Genomic DNA, 17,987 nt, shown 5'->3' on the forward strand with positions numbered 1-17,987 from the left:
AATATAGGCCTTGAAAAAGCCTTACAGAACTCTGCAGACCAAGAACTAGATGTCACGCCAAAACTACTTCTATGCTCCTGGAAACAGATGCAATTACCTATGCTTAAGAGAGTAATTCCAACAAAAGCTACTAATTAAGCCTGACACACTTGTGGAGGTACTTTTTCTGTTTCATGTTTTTATTTTAGCTCACTCACCTACCTATGACTACTGCATAGGCTCATGAACATCTGAGTTGAGACAGGCAATATCCATGCTTCATGGCAATTCTGAGGAGAATGGAGCCTATGCTCTGCCAGAGTCACCCACATGATCCAAGTTATGCAAATACTCCAGCTATACTCAGTACTAGAATAAAACTTTCAGGTGTTATCACCATAGAAAAAAAGTCAAGTTGGAAATAATGGTGATACCATGTGTGCTTTTGTAACAATATCCTGGATAAGACCACTGAACAGAAAGCAATAACAGACTTACAGGGCCAGACATAGAACTAGCCTGATTGTGGTCCACAATTCAAAATACTGTTCTAGACTGACATCTTGTCTAGATACAACTTATTCATTTTACATTAAGCCAATAGGTGAAATGTATGCAACCGCACTGAAAGCGAGATCCAGAATCTACAACTTTCTCCAAGGTAGAAGACTGTCCCCAGTGTGCTGTAGAGTTTTCTTTCTCCTTTTGGACTCACACATCCTGCTTTCTTTTATATATAAATTCAACAGAAAGAATGCAGAGTGGTCACAACACAGATTACCTAGGACTCTGGTGGTCAGTGCATCATTCTAGGAAGTGAGTTCAAAATCTCTGCAGGCCAAGAAGGGCTCATAACCTACCTCTTTTGTTTTCTGGACTCTAAATACTGAACTATTTTGGATAAAAGAAATAACCATCTACCCTATGAAGATTCATTTTTAATGCCAGCTGAAAGGAGGCATTTTAATATCCTCTTCTGACATACTCCTATGACTACAATGTTTTTGACTAGATGCTTTGCCACCTGCACATCAGAGCATTGAACTCCTCTAACGGATACTGATGCTCTTCACATTGGATATCAAGAAAAGGAGGTTCCTTAAGTAATGATCTTAGTAAGTCTTACTATGAACACTTTTCTCTTCACAGACAATGCAGGAAAGCAGAATATCCAAGACAGACATTAAGTCGCAGCATGCAACTATAACTTAGAGCTGTACAGAAATGACGTAGTATTGGAACATAAGCTCCACAGCACCGAAGTCTGCTAGTTAGAAATAGACTGTACTGTCCCTATCTGCTGTAGCTACATCAAGCTATAAAACAGCCACAAGATAATTATCAGTCCTCTGGTAGGAAGCTTACATTCACTCACATGTTTTACCTACAATTGGTAAGATTTCTACCAGGATGTGCAACCCAGAAGTAATCAATTTTTACATGATTTCAGGTCTCTACACACACCCGTCAAAATATGTGACATCTAACAGAACGGAGAGAGAATGCAACTCTTCATTCTCTGTCCTCCTTCAGATGCTTAGAGTTTCTAACACACACAGTTTCTCTTTTTGGAGAAAAGTAATGTTTAGATGTTGGAGATAAAGGCTTGGTGGTTTTGCCAGGATTGAACTGATTTTTGAAGTGTTAACTTATTTTACTGAAATACAGACAGACATATCAAGAAATAGTTCTTTTAAGAATAGCCATTCAGATTACTTTCCATTATTCATCCATAGAGATGAACAGCAACTGTAGCTAAATTTAAAAGAAAATACTTGCACTAAAGAAGTGGCCAAGACTAAATGAAAATAAGGGACTGAAAAAAAGTGACAGACAATTTAAGTCCACAAGACAACCTAAAATTATTACCTGCAAGCCAATCTGATTTTGAAATGGAGTTGCTGGAGTATGTGGTAGGAAATATGGTAGCTGGCTGTACGGAGTAGAAATTTGACTTCCTGGTGGAAAGTCATTCTTTACAACTGGTGTTCTGAAACTAAAAATAAATATCATGAAAATCTGCATCTAGCTGCATTTTTTTTTTTAAATAAAATTTTCTAACACAAAGCTGAAATCTTCAGCGCTTCTTCAGACTTAAGAGTTTACCCAATCAGCAAAAGTCCAAGCCTCTGCTATATTAAATACTTAGTAATAAGACCATCAATATTACACATGCATTAAAACCCCTGAGGTATCACAAAGTCAACAAGTTGATGAGTCCTTAGAAGTAGGCTTGAGCTATAAAATACTTAGAATATATCTCCTAAAACAATAACTAATCAACTCCCCTTCCATGACTGGCACTCTGTACAGACTGGAAAATGAAAGCACTACACAACTAAAAAAAAGCTGCTCATAGGACAGCAACATAAGCATAAGCAGAGCCACAGTTAGTATTTACTGCTTTTTATTCAAAAGCTCTCCTTTTTGATGAAGGTTTTTTTTTTTTTTTTTTTTTTTTTTTTTTTTAAGTGAGCATATTGAGACAAACAACTTCTGGCAGTCATGAGAATTTTTGAGAGTCTTAGCTACTCTGTATATTATTAGGAAGTAGAACTATATTGAAGAATATTAAGACTGCAAGAAAGGGTTAAACAGGTATGTTTATTAATATATTAGTGCTTTTTATTTTAATTTGTTCCCTTGATGCCTCTGCAATACATTCAGTTATATTACCAAATATACATTTTTCTACTGCTCCCCTGCACAGGATGAGTCACGCTTCAAACAAGTATTTAAAGGAAGACATTAAAAAAAAAAAAAAACACTTATGCTGATGGTGTCAGGTATTGTAAGCTACATTAACTTTATACTCAATGCAAGGTTATTAGTCTCTATATAACTATATAAGGTTCTTACAATATTAACTTAGTGCTTCAGAATCATGAATGATTTTTATGTTCAAAGCAACCTAGCCCAAAATACCATGCCAGTATTTACAGACAAGAAACTGACACCGATTAAGACCAAAGATGGAAAAGAATTTAATACATGTAGGACTTTTGTAGGGAATAAAATGACAAAAGTTTGATTTTTAAATCCTTCAGTATGTTCCATGCACAGCTCCCACTGATCACAGCAAAAGCACTCAACAATTCTGCATATTTACCCTTTGCAGTACATATTATGTATAATGAACTTTAAAATAATTTCCATACTATCGAATTGTGGAAGAGGCAAGAACAGCATATAATTTGAGGATATTTTTTAATCAACTTCCATCATGAGATCATGTGCTTCATTCACTACATATATTCTAAATTTTACAGCTACAGAGGCAGAAGTCCTACTAACTAACAGCGCTTACTCATCACACAGTCTTGACCTACATGATTCACCCTAGAGACTTGTGAAAATAGTAGGTGATCACATAATTAAATATTTACCAACATATGAACAGGGATTTATGCCAAATTTAGGATTGCGTGAATTAACAACTGCTAGCATTTCCTAATTTGAGTGCTTTATTCTGCAAGCCTCTAGATTTATTACACTTTTTTTTAAACCCACAGATACTCACATCATGGGAACGAGACTGATTCTCAATTACCAATGTAAAAAGTCTGACAATCATAAAAAAAAACATGGCATCTGAAAGAAGAAGCACCCAGTAATAGGAATCAGAGCAATAATTCAGTGCTGTAAATAAGGACTTATTGTTTAGGTGTTGTACTTCCAAATGCTGAAACATTGACATGGAAGCAAAAGAGTTCCCCAAAACGCAAACTGAATCTTGAAGTTGAGCAGTTGACAAAGAGCTGAAAGCACTCAGCAATCTTGTTTGCTATCTGAACAGAAAAGCTTTAGAACCTTGTTAAAAATCACTGAAGTCATTGCCAAGGTCAGCTTCTGTCCCCAACTATATAGCTCAAAGAGAAATAGCTTACCAGTCCATATAATCATTAAACATGGTGCTTGGTGTTCCACAAGCATGCAATGGATCATTTTTCTTAGAAACAGCATCTGGTGGTGATAATCCTTTCAAAATTGGATGACTAGGTTGTTCAAAACTTGATTGTTTTCCCTACAGAGGGCAAAGCAAACTATTATTCCACAAGAGGAGCCACGATTAAGAACACAGAAATCACTTTTTCAACACATGTTGAAAATGCTCCTGTTGAACACAGGAAATGTTCATGTTAAACACATGTTCCTTGTTATTTTACCTCTTTAAAGCAGCTTTTCTGAGTCACTTCTTGAACTGGCCATTTTCTTCTGGAGTTAACACAGCTAAGTTTTATCCTATCTATTTGCTTTCTATAACCTTCAGCAGAACTGGATTGTTGCTGTTGGCTTTCCAGACCTCTTGGCTCTGGTATCTTCAGCTCCTGATACTGGACTTTATTTTCTGAAGTAATTCATCATTTAAAAACAAAACAAAAACACACACACAAAACAAAACTTAATATTCTAGTACTTTAAACCATTTCAGGCAGATTTATCCCATAGAGTCTAAAAGAAGTTTACTTTATTTTCTACACCAAAATAAATGAATACAGTTGACTTAATGGACTCACAGACATCTTTCACAGCAACTGATACTTAAAAGGCCTTAATAATCTTCCTGGGCCATATTCAGTTCAATGTGATATCACAACAACTCTTTCCACAAAATCTTAGGATATTACTATACCAAAGTGGTACATCTGTGTTTTTGTTCATCAACATGCACAGAAAGATCATATTCATCACCTGTAGTACATCACCCTGGGACACTCTCAGGAGTTAAAGCATTTTTAAAAAGCACGTTGCAATACTTGTAAAAGTCTTTTGTCTGATGATAGGCAACCTGTCTAGAGAAGCAGAGCATGCCATTGCAATTGCTGACACCAAAGCCATAAAGGGACATGGCATCCTCAATCTCTCGGTTCTCCTACAGATTTGATAGGACATTGAACTGGTGGCAGAAAGCAGACCGGCTGCAGATAGCACAGTTCGTGTTCCTTTGAGTGTTTGGTCAGGTTTTCCTCTTCAAACAGCTGGAAAGCAGTATCCCATACTAAGCAGAAGTTAAGCGCAACTCAGCTACTGAAGGACTGAGCTACTGAAACCAGCATCTCATCCAGAAGCTTGAACTAAAGCATGAGCAGATGGAAGTATAGCCTGAAACCCAAAATGTTCCTATATAAGTCAATCAGAAAGGTTCTCACTGAAGGAGGAAGAGACAGAGAGACAGAAAAAGACTGTCTGCATTTGGAAAACCACCATTGTTTATATTAATCTTTTTCTTTCCTAAAATAGGCACATATGTATATAGTCCCAAATCCCACCCTTGCAAGGTCAGACATCTATTCAGCTGCTTTTTTCAGCAAGATGAGAAATCAAGGAGTCCCCTGGGAAAGTAGATTTCTGATGAAACACAAATGTCAAGTAACTGTTAGAAGTTGGAAGACGTATCCCATATTCCACACAAAGTGTTGGTGTGAAGTCATGACTAGGATCCTTGTAAATTTTACCAGCCCTAAGATATTTGTCATAAATCTAGATTATTTATACCATTTCCCACAAAGACCATAATTTAAGGTTTCCTCTCCCCCCTCCCCCCCCTTTGATAAGCCTCTAAACAGTACAGAGTAAAGTTAATATATGTCATTCCTGTGAACAAAGGATTTCTGCAGTACAAGTTCATAAACTGGATTACAGTGAGTATATGGAAAAAAGTGGTGAAAATGATTTGGGTGGGGGGCTGTTTTTGTTTTTTTGCAGGACATAGAAAAGGGCAAGCAATGTTGCAGTTTGCCTTTTGACAACGGATTTTTATACTTTTGAGAAACCTCATCAGACAACTGTGACATTAGAGAAACTTGAGAATACTCTATCGAAAGACTAAGACACATGCGTACAGTCAGGTACAACTCAGATGAGAAAAATAAATTATTAGAACAAGTAAAGTAATGCCCAGCATGACAAAAACTTAACATTTAGAATTGAAGCATATGCCAGTATTATATGGGACAGTGAAGCTGACAAAGATAATTGATACCTAATGGATGAAACCAAGAGAACACTAGGGAAGCCTAGCCAAAGTTGTTGGCTATTAATCCAGCTGTGTGAACACTGAACAGTTCAGAATATCATAGCAGGCTAAAAGACCAAGTTCAATCCCACTATGAGAAATTGCCTGCAACATGTAAACAGCAGCAGCAAACTCCACATACCTAGAAAGCAGTTTCACATAAATAGGGCAGAAAGAGTAAGCTGAAAGCAACAGCTGACATGGATGTTCTGCGTTCACAAGGAGTTGAGGGAGCTTTTTACTTTTTTCAAGTTAAAGACAATGTCATGCTGTCACCTTTTAAAACTTAGTTCAGCCAAAACAATCTCAGATTAAACTTCAAAAGAAGTTAAATCACAGCATCTATAAGTAAGAAAAACTACTAATTGGAGTCTGTCTAATCAAACATTTAAAGAGACCATCCTTCAAGAACATTATAATCCTTAGTTTGAATTTCTCACAGCCAACGTTCACTTTTTTTTGGTATAAGTTTATCTGATGTGCTGGCAGCACGTTTCTTCACATAGGCTGGGAAGTCTTAATTTGAAACCTTGTTGCTATTTCAAGATCTATTAAGTATACTACAGGACATAGTAAATTAGCCCTAGACCTCTTTCTTCAAGCCCAGCACTTCACAAATAGATTGTGTGCCTTTGAATTTTGAACAATACTGTAGTTTTTTGATACCACTTCCACAGGCACCACTCAACCAGATTAATTAAATGCTTCCCAAATCCCCCCCAAAATTTTCACTTTGAAGAACATTTTCTTTAGTAAAGCATTAGCTTATACAAGAACAGCAAATTTTCAATGCTTATTCTATTTCAAACTACTAAAACATCACATATTAACATTACCTTCTCTTTTTGTTGCAAGACTTGCATCCATTTTGGTTTTGAGAGTTACAGTTGAACTGGTAGGAGTTTCTAAGCTGTCCTCATCCAACATCTGCAACTGTACAGAGTTTTTGTCTTCTAAGGACTAAAAAACCAAAAAGCATCTTAAAAAGAATCAAGAAAGAGAATCCCAGCATAATATCTGAAAGATATTTCCTTATGATAATCAATGACTAACATATACCACAAAGCAAATATGCTTCACAATACAGTGCAGGATACAGACAATTATACATTGATCCGACTTTTAAATCCATCAACATTCTGAATTTCCATCATACAGTTTCTATAACAAAGATCTAAATGTTTTCTAGTCTTAGATTTTCTTTCTGGCAGGGGGAAAAGGAGAGGATGGAACACAGAAGTGCAAGACAGTTCAAAAATCAGTCTCTACCAAAAGCCATAATTTACAGCTCTGTAAAACACCTAACCGGACTTCACTGAAATAGAATATTTATGATAAAACTCATGACTATAGCTGAAAAAAACCCTCTAGTAAATATGCAATCTTATTCCCTCTTTATAAATCAATATGACAGATTTTTAAATTCCTCCCTCCTTTCTCTCTGAGGTACTGTTTAGAGAAAGATCTTTCAACGCTTGATTAAACAAAGATTTTCAAAAGCAAATACCACAGTGAATGTTTCTATTCACACCTAATTATTTAACATGCAGAAATTCTACTTTATTTCCTTCCTAGGTTGAAAAAAAAAAAAAAGCATTGTTATTCTTTTTTTCCTTTCTAATAGGTAGAGTTCCTTATATTTTACGTAAAAGGGAAGATTTAAGTTACCTTTAAGTCTCCCAGGTCATATGAATCATCCCCACTAGATTTTGGTTCAGATAGTGGAAAAGGTGCAATCAAGGCTGTAGATTTCAAGCTGGATATTTGCCTATTAAAAACAGTATTGTTAATTACATCACATGCCAGCATAAAATTAATAGTTGCCTTTCATGAGCTGGATAAAGAATATCATCTGTGTGAAAACTTCTAGCTACAAGTTACAAATACAGAGGAAAAACAGGTGCACTGTAACAGCCAAATGAGAGAAACCACAAAAATCTAGAACAGTGCCACCACCATCCCTGAAGTGACAGACAATTAACTGGCTTTCTTTAACAGAAAACTGATGAGCTAGGGATAAGATCCTAAACCCAAATAGTGTTTTTCAAAGTAAGCATTTAAATACTTGCAGAAAAATGCTATTATGTGACATATGGTCTCCCACTACTTTCACAGATTCAGAATACTGGGTTTAAATTTGCTACTGAGAGACTAAGTACAATGTCTTTTTTACTCTTCAGCTACATATTTCTCTCCTATAGTAACAAAGCTTCCCATTTCTGTGTGAGTTTTTCCACACAGTAACAAGGGGAAGAAAGTCATCTAACAAAGGCTGAATTAGGGGAAAAAAGGTTGTCCTTTCTGTTTACTTTCAAGGTACACGAAGCTCAGGAGTAACATGCAGCAAAGTGCTACTTAAGTTGGCAGATGCAGATTCTTCTACTGGTGGACAGCTACTCACACTGAAATGAGCACTAACACTTTCTCAATATTACAATTAGCACACAGATTTATAAGCCTCAGTTGTTTTGACCCAAAATTTATGAAAGATTGTTTATAACGTTGCAGTTAAAAGTGCAGATTTAAAAATCTCTTTGAAGTTACAAGTCTGCCTTCTGGCTAATTTTAGGGACGGGAGTACACAAGTATAAAGTTATTTTGAATATATTTTGTCTCTGTCTCCATCTCATTTACTTTTACAGCTCTCTACTGATTAGATGGAGCAAGAAACTGATCTTTGTATGCTCTCATACAATTAATCTGAGTGGCAACATGGACAGTGGGATAAAGCAATACTACTGTAACTATAATGATCATTTTTCATCAATAATTTTAACATTCTTAACACTTGACATTTTCACTATCTAATAAAAGCATTCCATTGAAAAGGAGAACTAAAATGTATTATGTTGCAGTAAAACCCAATAACCATACCTCTTCATAACACTAGCTGTAAGCGGAATATCCACCTTCTTCACAAGATCAGCAGTATCAGTTATGAGTTTAACAGGAACCCTCCCAAAAGGGCAGGCCTAGGGGCAAACTGGAAGTTATCAGATGTGTAAAGTAGAAAGAAAAGTTTAAGATTTTGAACCAAAATGTTACATATTCTACCTGATTAGATTTGTTTAGTGGTCTTAATGGATTATGGCAATTCAAAATAGCATCAAATTCTTGCGATTTCTCCCCCCTGAAAGCAAGGGAAAAAAAGTGTCTTTTTTTATGATGATTTAAGAACTTAAATAAAATATGAGAAATCAAGCCATTACCCAAGAGTAGCAGTGGAAGAATTTTCAGAATCATTCCTTTTTCTACTTTTGTAATTTCCAACTACGTTCTGAAGTCCAGATGCTTGTGTACTTGATACTGCAGTCAAATAAATTAGAATTACTCAGTTAGTACTACAGATTATATTTACTTCTAAAGACAATTTTTTTTCATAAAAATTGCAATTTGAAAAAATACAGACATTCACAGTAATCTAGGACCAATATGGCATATATCACTATTTTCTACTGACCCAAGTAGACATCTTATATGATTACATAAGGTATGATAATCCATCTAGGAAAAATCCTTATAACCACAGGGAGCTTTTCAGGATGAGTGCAAAATAGACTGCAACAAATAGAATATATTAAATAAAAAAATATATTAAATACCCATTTTATAAACTGCTATAGTTGTATACTATGTCTAAAACACACAAAAGGGAGAGTTAAGGTATCCATAAACTATCCAAACAAATTAACTTTTGGACCTCAAAAGCTCGATCTCTGTTAATCTTATTTCATACACAGAAAAATATAAGGACCAAAAACATTGGTTTCAAAAGCATGGCAGGGATGGGGGAGACACCTTAACTTTCAGGATAAGCTGAAATGACTTATTACCAAAGCCGTTTCCCTAGTCCCTCCACCACACTAAATCACCAACAGGGTACTTCATGAGAGTAATCCCTAATTCATATCAGGTAAATTCAACTGGATTAGCCTAAGAAAATTGTTTGGGTTAAGTTAAACCAGTAGATTTCACTCACAGGTAATTTGAGTGCTCTTATGAGCTGTGCTCTGCTGTCAGGACAGAGGATAAAAAAAGACAATAACAAACGGCTTGTCCCCTAGCCTGATCTCAGCCCAGAAGAGAATATTGGTCAGTTTTTGAAAACTGGCAAAAGTTCTATGAAGCTGTACGTTAATCTTAGGATGAAATGTCAAGTCAACTCCTAGTCATGCTGTTACCAAGTCTTGTGAAAATAAAGCATGTATTTTATATGTACTCTGCAGTAAGCAAACCAGAAATCAAATTATTTGAAGAGTTATTCTAGAAACTCAAAAGCAGCAAATAAACAGCACAGAACAACAATCATCATCCGAACTATCTTTGCCTATAACTAGATATGAGAAAGTCATTTCTCAGAGATGAACAAGTTACCACAAGTTACAACACTCAAGTTAATCATCAAATCTTTAGTAACTGCCCCAAAGCATGTTATGGTCATGCACTGAACTTTACAAAAGGTAGCTTAATTCTGCATTTAAGGAACATTGTGGGGTACAAGTTATTTTACAAGCTTTCAGAGAAACAGTGAACTGATAGTTTCAGTTATTTATCTGATCAACCCTTTTTTAAAATTGAAATTAGCTTCTGTTTATTCAGCTATCAGCAGATCACAATAAAAGAATTAAATTAACAGCATGGACAACCAGACATCACAGAACATTTATTTAAAATAGTACTGTTGTAGTATCATCTTCTACATCATATAGGCCTTGGTTTTCTATCAGTACAGGAAACTGTCTGCTTGAGCAATGAACAGAAGAATTCATGTCTATCCACAGCTTTTCAAGAAAAGATGTCAAGGTTTGGGGAGTTTTTTGTTTGTTTTAACTGTTTCTCTTGACATTCTTGAATTCTGGATCAGTTTATTAAAACTTATATGTTTATTTTGAATGCCCCCATGGCCCCCTCCTACCTTCAGCTATACCTCAACATTTCAATTCTCGCTATTTCTAGTCTGCAAATTTTTATAAATGATTTTTACTTACATAGACTAAACTACTCAGACTAAAAAGATAAATACCTTAAATGCACTATGTATTCTCTCTCAATTTTATTTTTGGTATATGTTTAATATAGCACTGGCACTAGATCTGGACAGTTTCTGATCAGTAGCTTAACAATCCAGCACACACAAAAGAAATCCTACTCTTCAAGACAGCCTCTCTTACTAATCATGACCTACATTTTTTAATCACCAAATTATGTTTTTTTTCTAATTAAGCATGTTTGATTTTACCCAGCAAGTCAAATAATTCCTTTTTCCTTTCATGCATAGCAATCTGAAGTAACAGGCTTCTATATTGTTCCAATTTCCATAATACTTGTATCACTACATTAAAACTGCATGTAACTCTTGTCAGTCTTTCAGAACAATCTTTTGAAGCTATGAAGTGTATTAACAGTCAGCATTTCTGTTTTCAAATAGAGAAAAAAGCTTTTAAAAGCAACTTTTAAATAGAAATATGAAAGACAGACTACAGATTTAAATGTTTATATATTAAAGCAGATAGAACAGTCTCTCTGTTGCTCCAGAACCAACATACAAATTCATTTAAAGCTAGATTCAGTGATTTATGCCATGTGTGTCCCTGAGTTGAGATATTTCAAGTCGTGTTATTTGTCATTTAAGCTTTTTATTTTGAAATGGCTGGACAAAAAAAAAAAAACTTACCATTTTCCAAATATTCCATTTTACTTGTTCATTTAAATGAAAAACTAAATAAACCTACCCTTTCCTCAAAACTGATTGCTTCCTAAATGGCAGACAGGCATTTGACATGTATTCCCTCAGATGTGCAACAACTAAAGCCAGTAATATTACAGGTAGAGCTTATACAATCCATAAAGAAGATAACTCTTCCTGTAGAACAGTATTTTTTGGCTCTATTTTATTTTCCTCCATTAATCACATATTAAGAGCCACAGCTGATATAATCAACTATTAAAAAAAAATCAGTACTAGAATGGATTATTATTGCAAATCTTGCCAAATGTTTTTTCCACAACTAATGTTTCACATAAAGGTTGATTTAATAGAAGACAGTCAAGTCTCAATCACTTTGCTGTAGACACACCTTTATGGAAATAAAATCAAATTTATTTTCACCAATTCTGTCCTTACACAAGGTTTAAAAAAAAAAAAGTGCTAGATGCCACTCTTGCAAGAGTTAGTCATATGCACCTCTACGTTTGACTTGAACTACATTTTTTTGCTGATTTCCACTCCAAGTCTCTTGAAAACTTGGTAAGTTATTGAAATTATATACGAGACCACCAGTATCAGTTATATTGTACATATAATCAAGCACTTCAATTTTGTACCGATAAGTACATACTTTTTAGCAATTCGAAAAATAAATCTGAAGTTAAAATGGATTCTTTTTCCTGGATTTGGCTTCACTGAAATTGCTGCCAAAACTTCTTCAGCATAAGCTTCATAAGATACACCTCAAAATAAGCTGTGTTAATATATTTCATGCCTAATAGCTTCTCTGCTATCATTAGCTCTGTATTTCACGCTTCCAGCTATAGGTCTTCGTTACAAAGTGCAAATACCTAATGCCAGACAGAGGAACACCCTTTGCAGAATTAGTGTACCATCCTACTACAGATAAAGAACTGTATCTTAGGGCTCCTGCAACCTGAAGTCACAGCAGCAGAGATGCAACTGAGAACTGAAGGAATACAGTGAACAATGTAGGCTGCCTAAGGTCTCATTAATATCACTGTTTATTAGATACTAACATAGATCTTGAGTTCTTTTCTATGAAAGACACCACAGAGAAAATAACTTTTCAATCTAACATTACAAATTGTATAAACCCAACTGACATTTTAAGAAACTGCAATTACCTGCAAAGTTCTCCTTCTCATCTGAAAGCAATTGCTTTTTTTGTGAATGAAAGTTTCTCAGAGCAGTTTCCAACATTTCTAATGGAACAGCACAGCAGTCCACAGCTTTCTGAAGAAGCTGCTTACACTTCTTCATATTTCCTAAGTAGTAACGAACAGGGAATTAGAAGTTGAGAGAATATAAACAATTACAGTATGGCAACATGTTTTTATTTTAAAAACATGCTTATATTCATGCTTTATATTCACTTTGCATCATTCTCTGCAACCATTGTTTATTATGTACTGTCCCCATTTAGACATACATCTATTTCAGGGATACTACCTGGAACTAGCAAGACATGAGTACATAAGCCAATTTTTCATAAGAGATTGAGCAGCAAGTCATAAAATATACTTTATGAATTCATATCACTTCGTTCTCAGCATTTGTTTAGTTTGTATTACAGGAACCAAATGGAAACATACCACAAATTCTAAAATTAGTTTTTCCCGAAGTATCAGCAAGGAAAGAAAAGGTTTATGGACTTTTTTTTTTTTTTTAGATCTGACCAGATACAAAACTTAATACATATGCATTATAAATCATCTTTAATTCATTTAACTAGGAATCAAAGTTAAAAGCAGTTGAAGTTAAAACCAGACATCACCAGTCCAGAAAGCACTACAGTTGGGAGGAGTGAAAAAGGAAGGATATTGTTTTACTGCAGCTCTACACATTACTAAACACCATAAACAGAGATACAAGAGAACTGTAAGGTATTTTAAATGAATTCTTTAACATGCATTTTGTTTTCATATACGAACAGGTACACATACTCTGCTATGAAGTATCAGAGTCAATTCTCAACTCTTTGATACTTCATAGTAGAAAGTGGAAAGAAGTGTACTGAGACCAAAGTTTTTTTTTTTTCTTGATTTTTTTTTTCCCACAGGGCATCAGGACAAAATGATAGAATATTTTGTTACAGCTATTACATTAACAACTGTACCTTGAAGCCCCAAATTCCCCCTTCTTCCTTATTTCTAAAGTAGCAAAATGTAAAATACTTTGTTCTTACAGATGCCATGCATACATAATTAAATACTTACTAGACTATACAATAATATAGTTGTGAGGTCCATGATATCTCCACCAGTCCAAACTCCAACTAAAGTTAGATGCCAATTTGCCTCTAGTTAAAATTTAGAGGAGGTTAAATTTTAAGAATGTATGCTTAAATAAGCTATATTAAGAACATTAAAACTGAGAAGTTGGACACTGAAGCAAGAAAATGACAAAACCTGGCTGTAGCTTCATTTATACTCCTCTATCTTGCACACATTCATTATGACTTGGTTTTTAACCGTATGGTAAATACTTCCCCCACCAAAAAAAACCTGAGCAAGTGCATAGCTTTAGTATTTCTCTTCAAGAATCCTTAACTAGGATCCTACCTATGGCTATAATAACCACACAATGGTTCAGCAAGAACCATTCAAGGCTTACTACTCAAAATCCACCAGTCCTCCTAGTGTTACATGCCTTACTGAATAAAAATATTTATTAAAAAGAGTACAGCACTAAAACATCTACGTGAAAATAAGTAGATGGGGAACCAAGGAACAAAAGCAAAGCAAGAAGCACCTATGAGTTTCAGTCACTACTCTTCAGTTACACATAAAAAGCCTGAATGATCTGCCAAGGCATAACATTCTCTATACCCAAAAGTAGTTTTATTTATGGTGACAAGCTTTGAACACTTCATAGCAAATCTGGTTTCAAGCAAACCACACCAGGTGCACCAAGAGTGAGGAGAAGACAGTATTCTATTTAAATGAAGTTTTACTCATTTAAACAAAAACAAATGACACCTTTATTGTATCACTTTTTTCAGGTCATGAATATTCAGTTTATAAGCCAATCTTGATTGATCTCAATTTGCCAACCATAATTTCAGAATTTTGATTTGAGATTTACCTAAGAGTTTTGCTCAAAACATGGAAGTGAATGTATAACTTAACCTTTTAACTTTTTCTTTCCAGTGCAAAGGGAAAGTGATTAATCCAGAAGAGATCAGTAGACTTGCCAAAGCACTGCTGAAGTGACCTGGATAAGAAGGTAACAAAGCATTGCTCCCTCACTTTCCTTTGGCCTAAGCTGCATGAACCGAGGGGAAAAGTAAAAGAAACAATATACAACTAGCACGTTACACCAATCCCCTTTGAAGCACCAACGAGGGACACTATAGCTCTGTACACATTACCAAATGTCAAACAGATCAACTCGGGGATAACAGATATAAATCAAGAGTACACATGGGAGACAAATCAGTTATGGTTGGCTTTTATTCCTTTGGGATTAAAATTTCATTTCAAGCTGGCTATTTGCTGTCGAATAAAAAGCTGTTGCAAGAACACATCCCATAGCTAGGGGATAATTAAATCCACTGGTGATTGTGATAGAAGGATGGATTAAGTCATTAGTAATCAATAGTAACACTTCTACACCTTACTCCAATTACACAATAGGAGTTTTATGCCTATTACCCTGTATTTGACAGTATCTTAATTATCACAGTACTTTTTTATTACCCTTTATTAATAAACATTCAGTGCTAACAAGACAAGTTATTGGCAGTCATTTTTTCACTACTGTTCATAAGGTCAGCACAACCACCTGACCTTAGAACAAGCCCCGGTCAGGTAACTGACTAAATTTAAAACAGGAAAAATTGTTCTGAAATTTCAAGTCAGACACGCAGATTTTTGTTCTCTCCTCCACATCCTCTGAAACAGATGCTTTCAGTATCCTTCCTCCATGAATTATTTTGTGGTATGTATTCCTGAGGGGGATTTCCACAGCTCTTCCTGCTCCTTTGCAAATGGACTTACTGGTCAGGACAACTGGAAAAGCTAGAAGAAAAAACCCTGAATGTCTACTTACTGATTTTATTAAAGTGTCTCTGTGTCACGGGACACACTGAGCATCTAAATTGTATTCTAAAATACAGTAGAATAAAAAAATGCATTTGACTGTAAATCTATTTTCACAGGTAGTGGTCCTGTCTACAAACAAGAAAAGTAAGCATAAAAATGAAATAAGATGCATTCAGAAACCAGAGCATAGAACAGATAATTAAAGGAGATAAAACTGCCTAATGCAGTTAACTTTCAGAATTCCCCATACTAGGCAGTATACTTGTATGGTCAGCTATAATAATAATAAACATGCTTAGAGAAAGCTCAAAATTTATCCACCAAGGCTTCTTCTCTGAGAGAAGGAGAAAAGAGTTCTAATGGAACATGCTTTTCTTCCCAGGGGAAAAAGCTGTTAAAGGGAGGAAGAGAATAACAGGATGGCAGAGACCATGTTGCTCAAATCGTCTATGGAACAAAGATTTTGGGGGGGGGGGGGGGAGGACAGACACCCACAAATACCAGCTCATGGGTAGGTAGCACATCCCTGCTACCAAGTACTAGATCCATGTTCCCTACACATGCCAGGAAAGAAGTTGCATAATAAGCCAAAAGGAACTCCATGGACTACTGGTTTAAAGTATTAAGGACCTATTGTTTTAAGTTAATTGGAGCATAATTTGTTGACTGGAACATGCCATCTATAATATTGTCAAGTAATTCTACTCCAAACTGAAGAAACAGAAGATATTATTCACCTCCACTTTCCCAACATGACTATTCAATGACAGACCAGGGAACAGAAGAATCGGTTAAAATTCTGCTGTCAGCTATTTAAGACCCTGAATGGCAGAAGGGGGGGGAATTTACTTGGTCCAAATTCCACATTTACAGTTCAGTGTATTTTGGTTTAATAAAAAGCAAATCAAGAATCTACATTTGCTTGTTTGGAAGAAGCCAGAATTGAGAGAAGTTTTTTCATGACTTTCCTTTTAAATGAAACTAGGTCACCCTTAAGAAACCTTGAAAACACAAATATGAAGGTATATCTCAGATTAAGTGTCTCATTACCAGCTATGCTCCTGAGTTATATTCCATAGCAGTCTACCAACAGCCAAAGAATTTTTTCCTCCGCAAGCAAAATGCATGTGTCTAAAGGGAGATTACCACCCAAACCTGAGTATCATTTTTCACCCCACCAGGGATCTCACCCACACCTGCCAGTATAAGGTCTACCACATTTAAAAAAAAGAAATCACTGACAGATTTCAGCTTGGTTTAATATTATTTCTGAAGAGGGAAAAAGCCACTAAAAACCATGTGTATATTTTCATTAAAATGAAAGCACATGTTGTCTTTAAATTTTAATCACAAAAGAAAAAATAAATGTTTCATTTTCAAGGAGCTATTAAATGAGCTATTTCAAGGAGCTATTAAATGAGAAAATCATGACAGAGCAGCATCCACAAAAAAAATACACCCACACTAAAACAACACAGAACACCACCCACAAAACAAGTTTTTCTACACACCTTGTGATAGCTCAAACTGTGCAAAAGCCACATGCACAAAAGCAAACTTCTTGCAGTTTAGCCTGGCCAGATGAAACTGGTCACGTGCCTCCTCTGGATCTTGAAGACTGTAAAGAGAATATACCAGTAGTTACAGAATGAAAAGCCAGACTAACAAGGATCAAGTTCCATGTACTTAGCAATGGCATCAGATAATTCTGGAAAAGTAATTCATCTATAGCCAACAAAATTTTTTCTCCTCCTTAGAACCATTACTAAAGTGCAAATAAGCAAAGAGTCTCAAAAATACCTAATAACTGAAAGATATCAAACTGACCCTTTCCAGAGAATTCTGTAGTAAAAAGTTTAATTATATTAAGAATGAGAAAAGTCTCATTAATGGCTTAGGTGTATTACCAGAGTCCAGTCAAGTTTAATACACTCAACTTTTTGCTAATCCAGAACAATAGGACAAGGACAGAACAATTAAGCTCTAACACATGAATTAAATTCACTTTCACACTTGTAAAAATCAAAACTTTTTTCTTGGGGGGGGGGGGGGGGGAAGAGAGAGAGACACTTGGATAGCAATAAGCAGAGCAAGACCTAACGTGAGCAACGGACACTATGCTACACACTTGGTGGCACTGTGCAGCAGCCAGAAGAGTTAGGCGAAGGCAGGCCTAGCATGGTTAATCTGCAATGCGGATGACCATTCACAGATACAG

At 35.4% G+C, this 17,987-nt stretch overlaps 1 protein-coding gene across 7 annotated transcripts in view; it reads right to left on the minus strand.

Annotated features, from left to right (window-relative positions):
• Positions 1-17,987, minus strand: part of TTK (TTK protein kinase) — a 43,422-nt gene that overhangs the window by 12,669 nt on the left and 12,766 nt on the right. For all 7 annotated transcript variants that reach the window (XM_013948978.2, XM_067294070.1, XM_013948979.2 and 4 more), the window contains 10 exons: positions 17,281-17,387; positions 12,851-12,991; positions 9,205-9,301; positions 9,050-9,125; positions 8,870-8,967; positions 7,664-7,763; positions 6,832-6,955; positions 4,146-4,327; positions 3,867-4,003; positions 1,849-1,975 (listed from right to left, as the gene is read on the minus strand). In XM_013948978.2, the coding sequence (XP_013804432.1) occupies positions 1,849-1,975; positions 3,867-4,003; positions 4,146-4,327; positions 6,832-6,955; positions 7,664-7,763; positions 8,870-8,967; positions 9,050-9,125; positions 9,205-9,301; positions 12,851-12,991; positions 17,281-17,387 (1,189 nt within the window). The remainder of the gene's footprint in view (positions 1-1,848; positions 1,976-3,866; positions 4,004-4,145; positions 4,328-6,831; positions 6,956-7,663; positions 7,764-8,869; positions 8,968-9,049; positions 9,126-9,204; positions 9,302-12,850; positions 12,992-17,280; positions 17,388-17,987) is intronic.

This window comes from Apteryx mantelli, chromosome 3 (assembly GCF_036417845.1).
Source record: "Apteryx mantelli isolate bAptMan1 chromosome 3, bAptMan1.hap1, whole genome shotgun sequence".
Classification (NCBI taxonomy): domain Eukaryota; kingdom Metazoa; phylum Chordata; class Aves; order Apterygiformes; family Apterygidae; genus Apteryx; species Apteryx mantelli.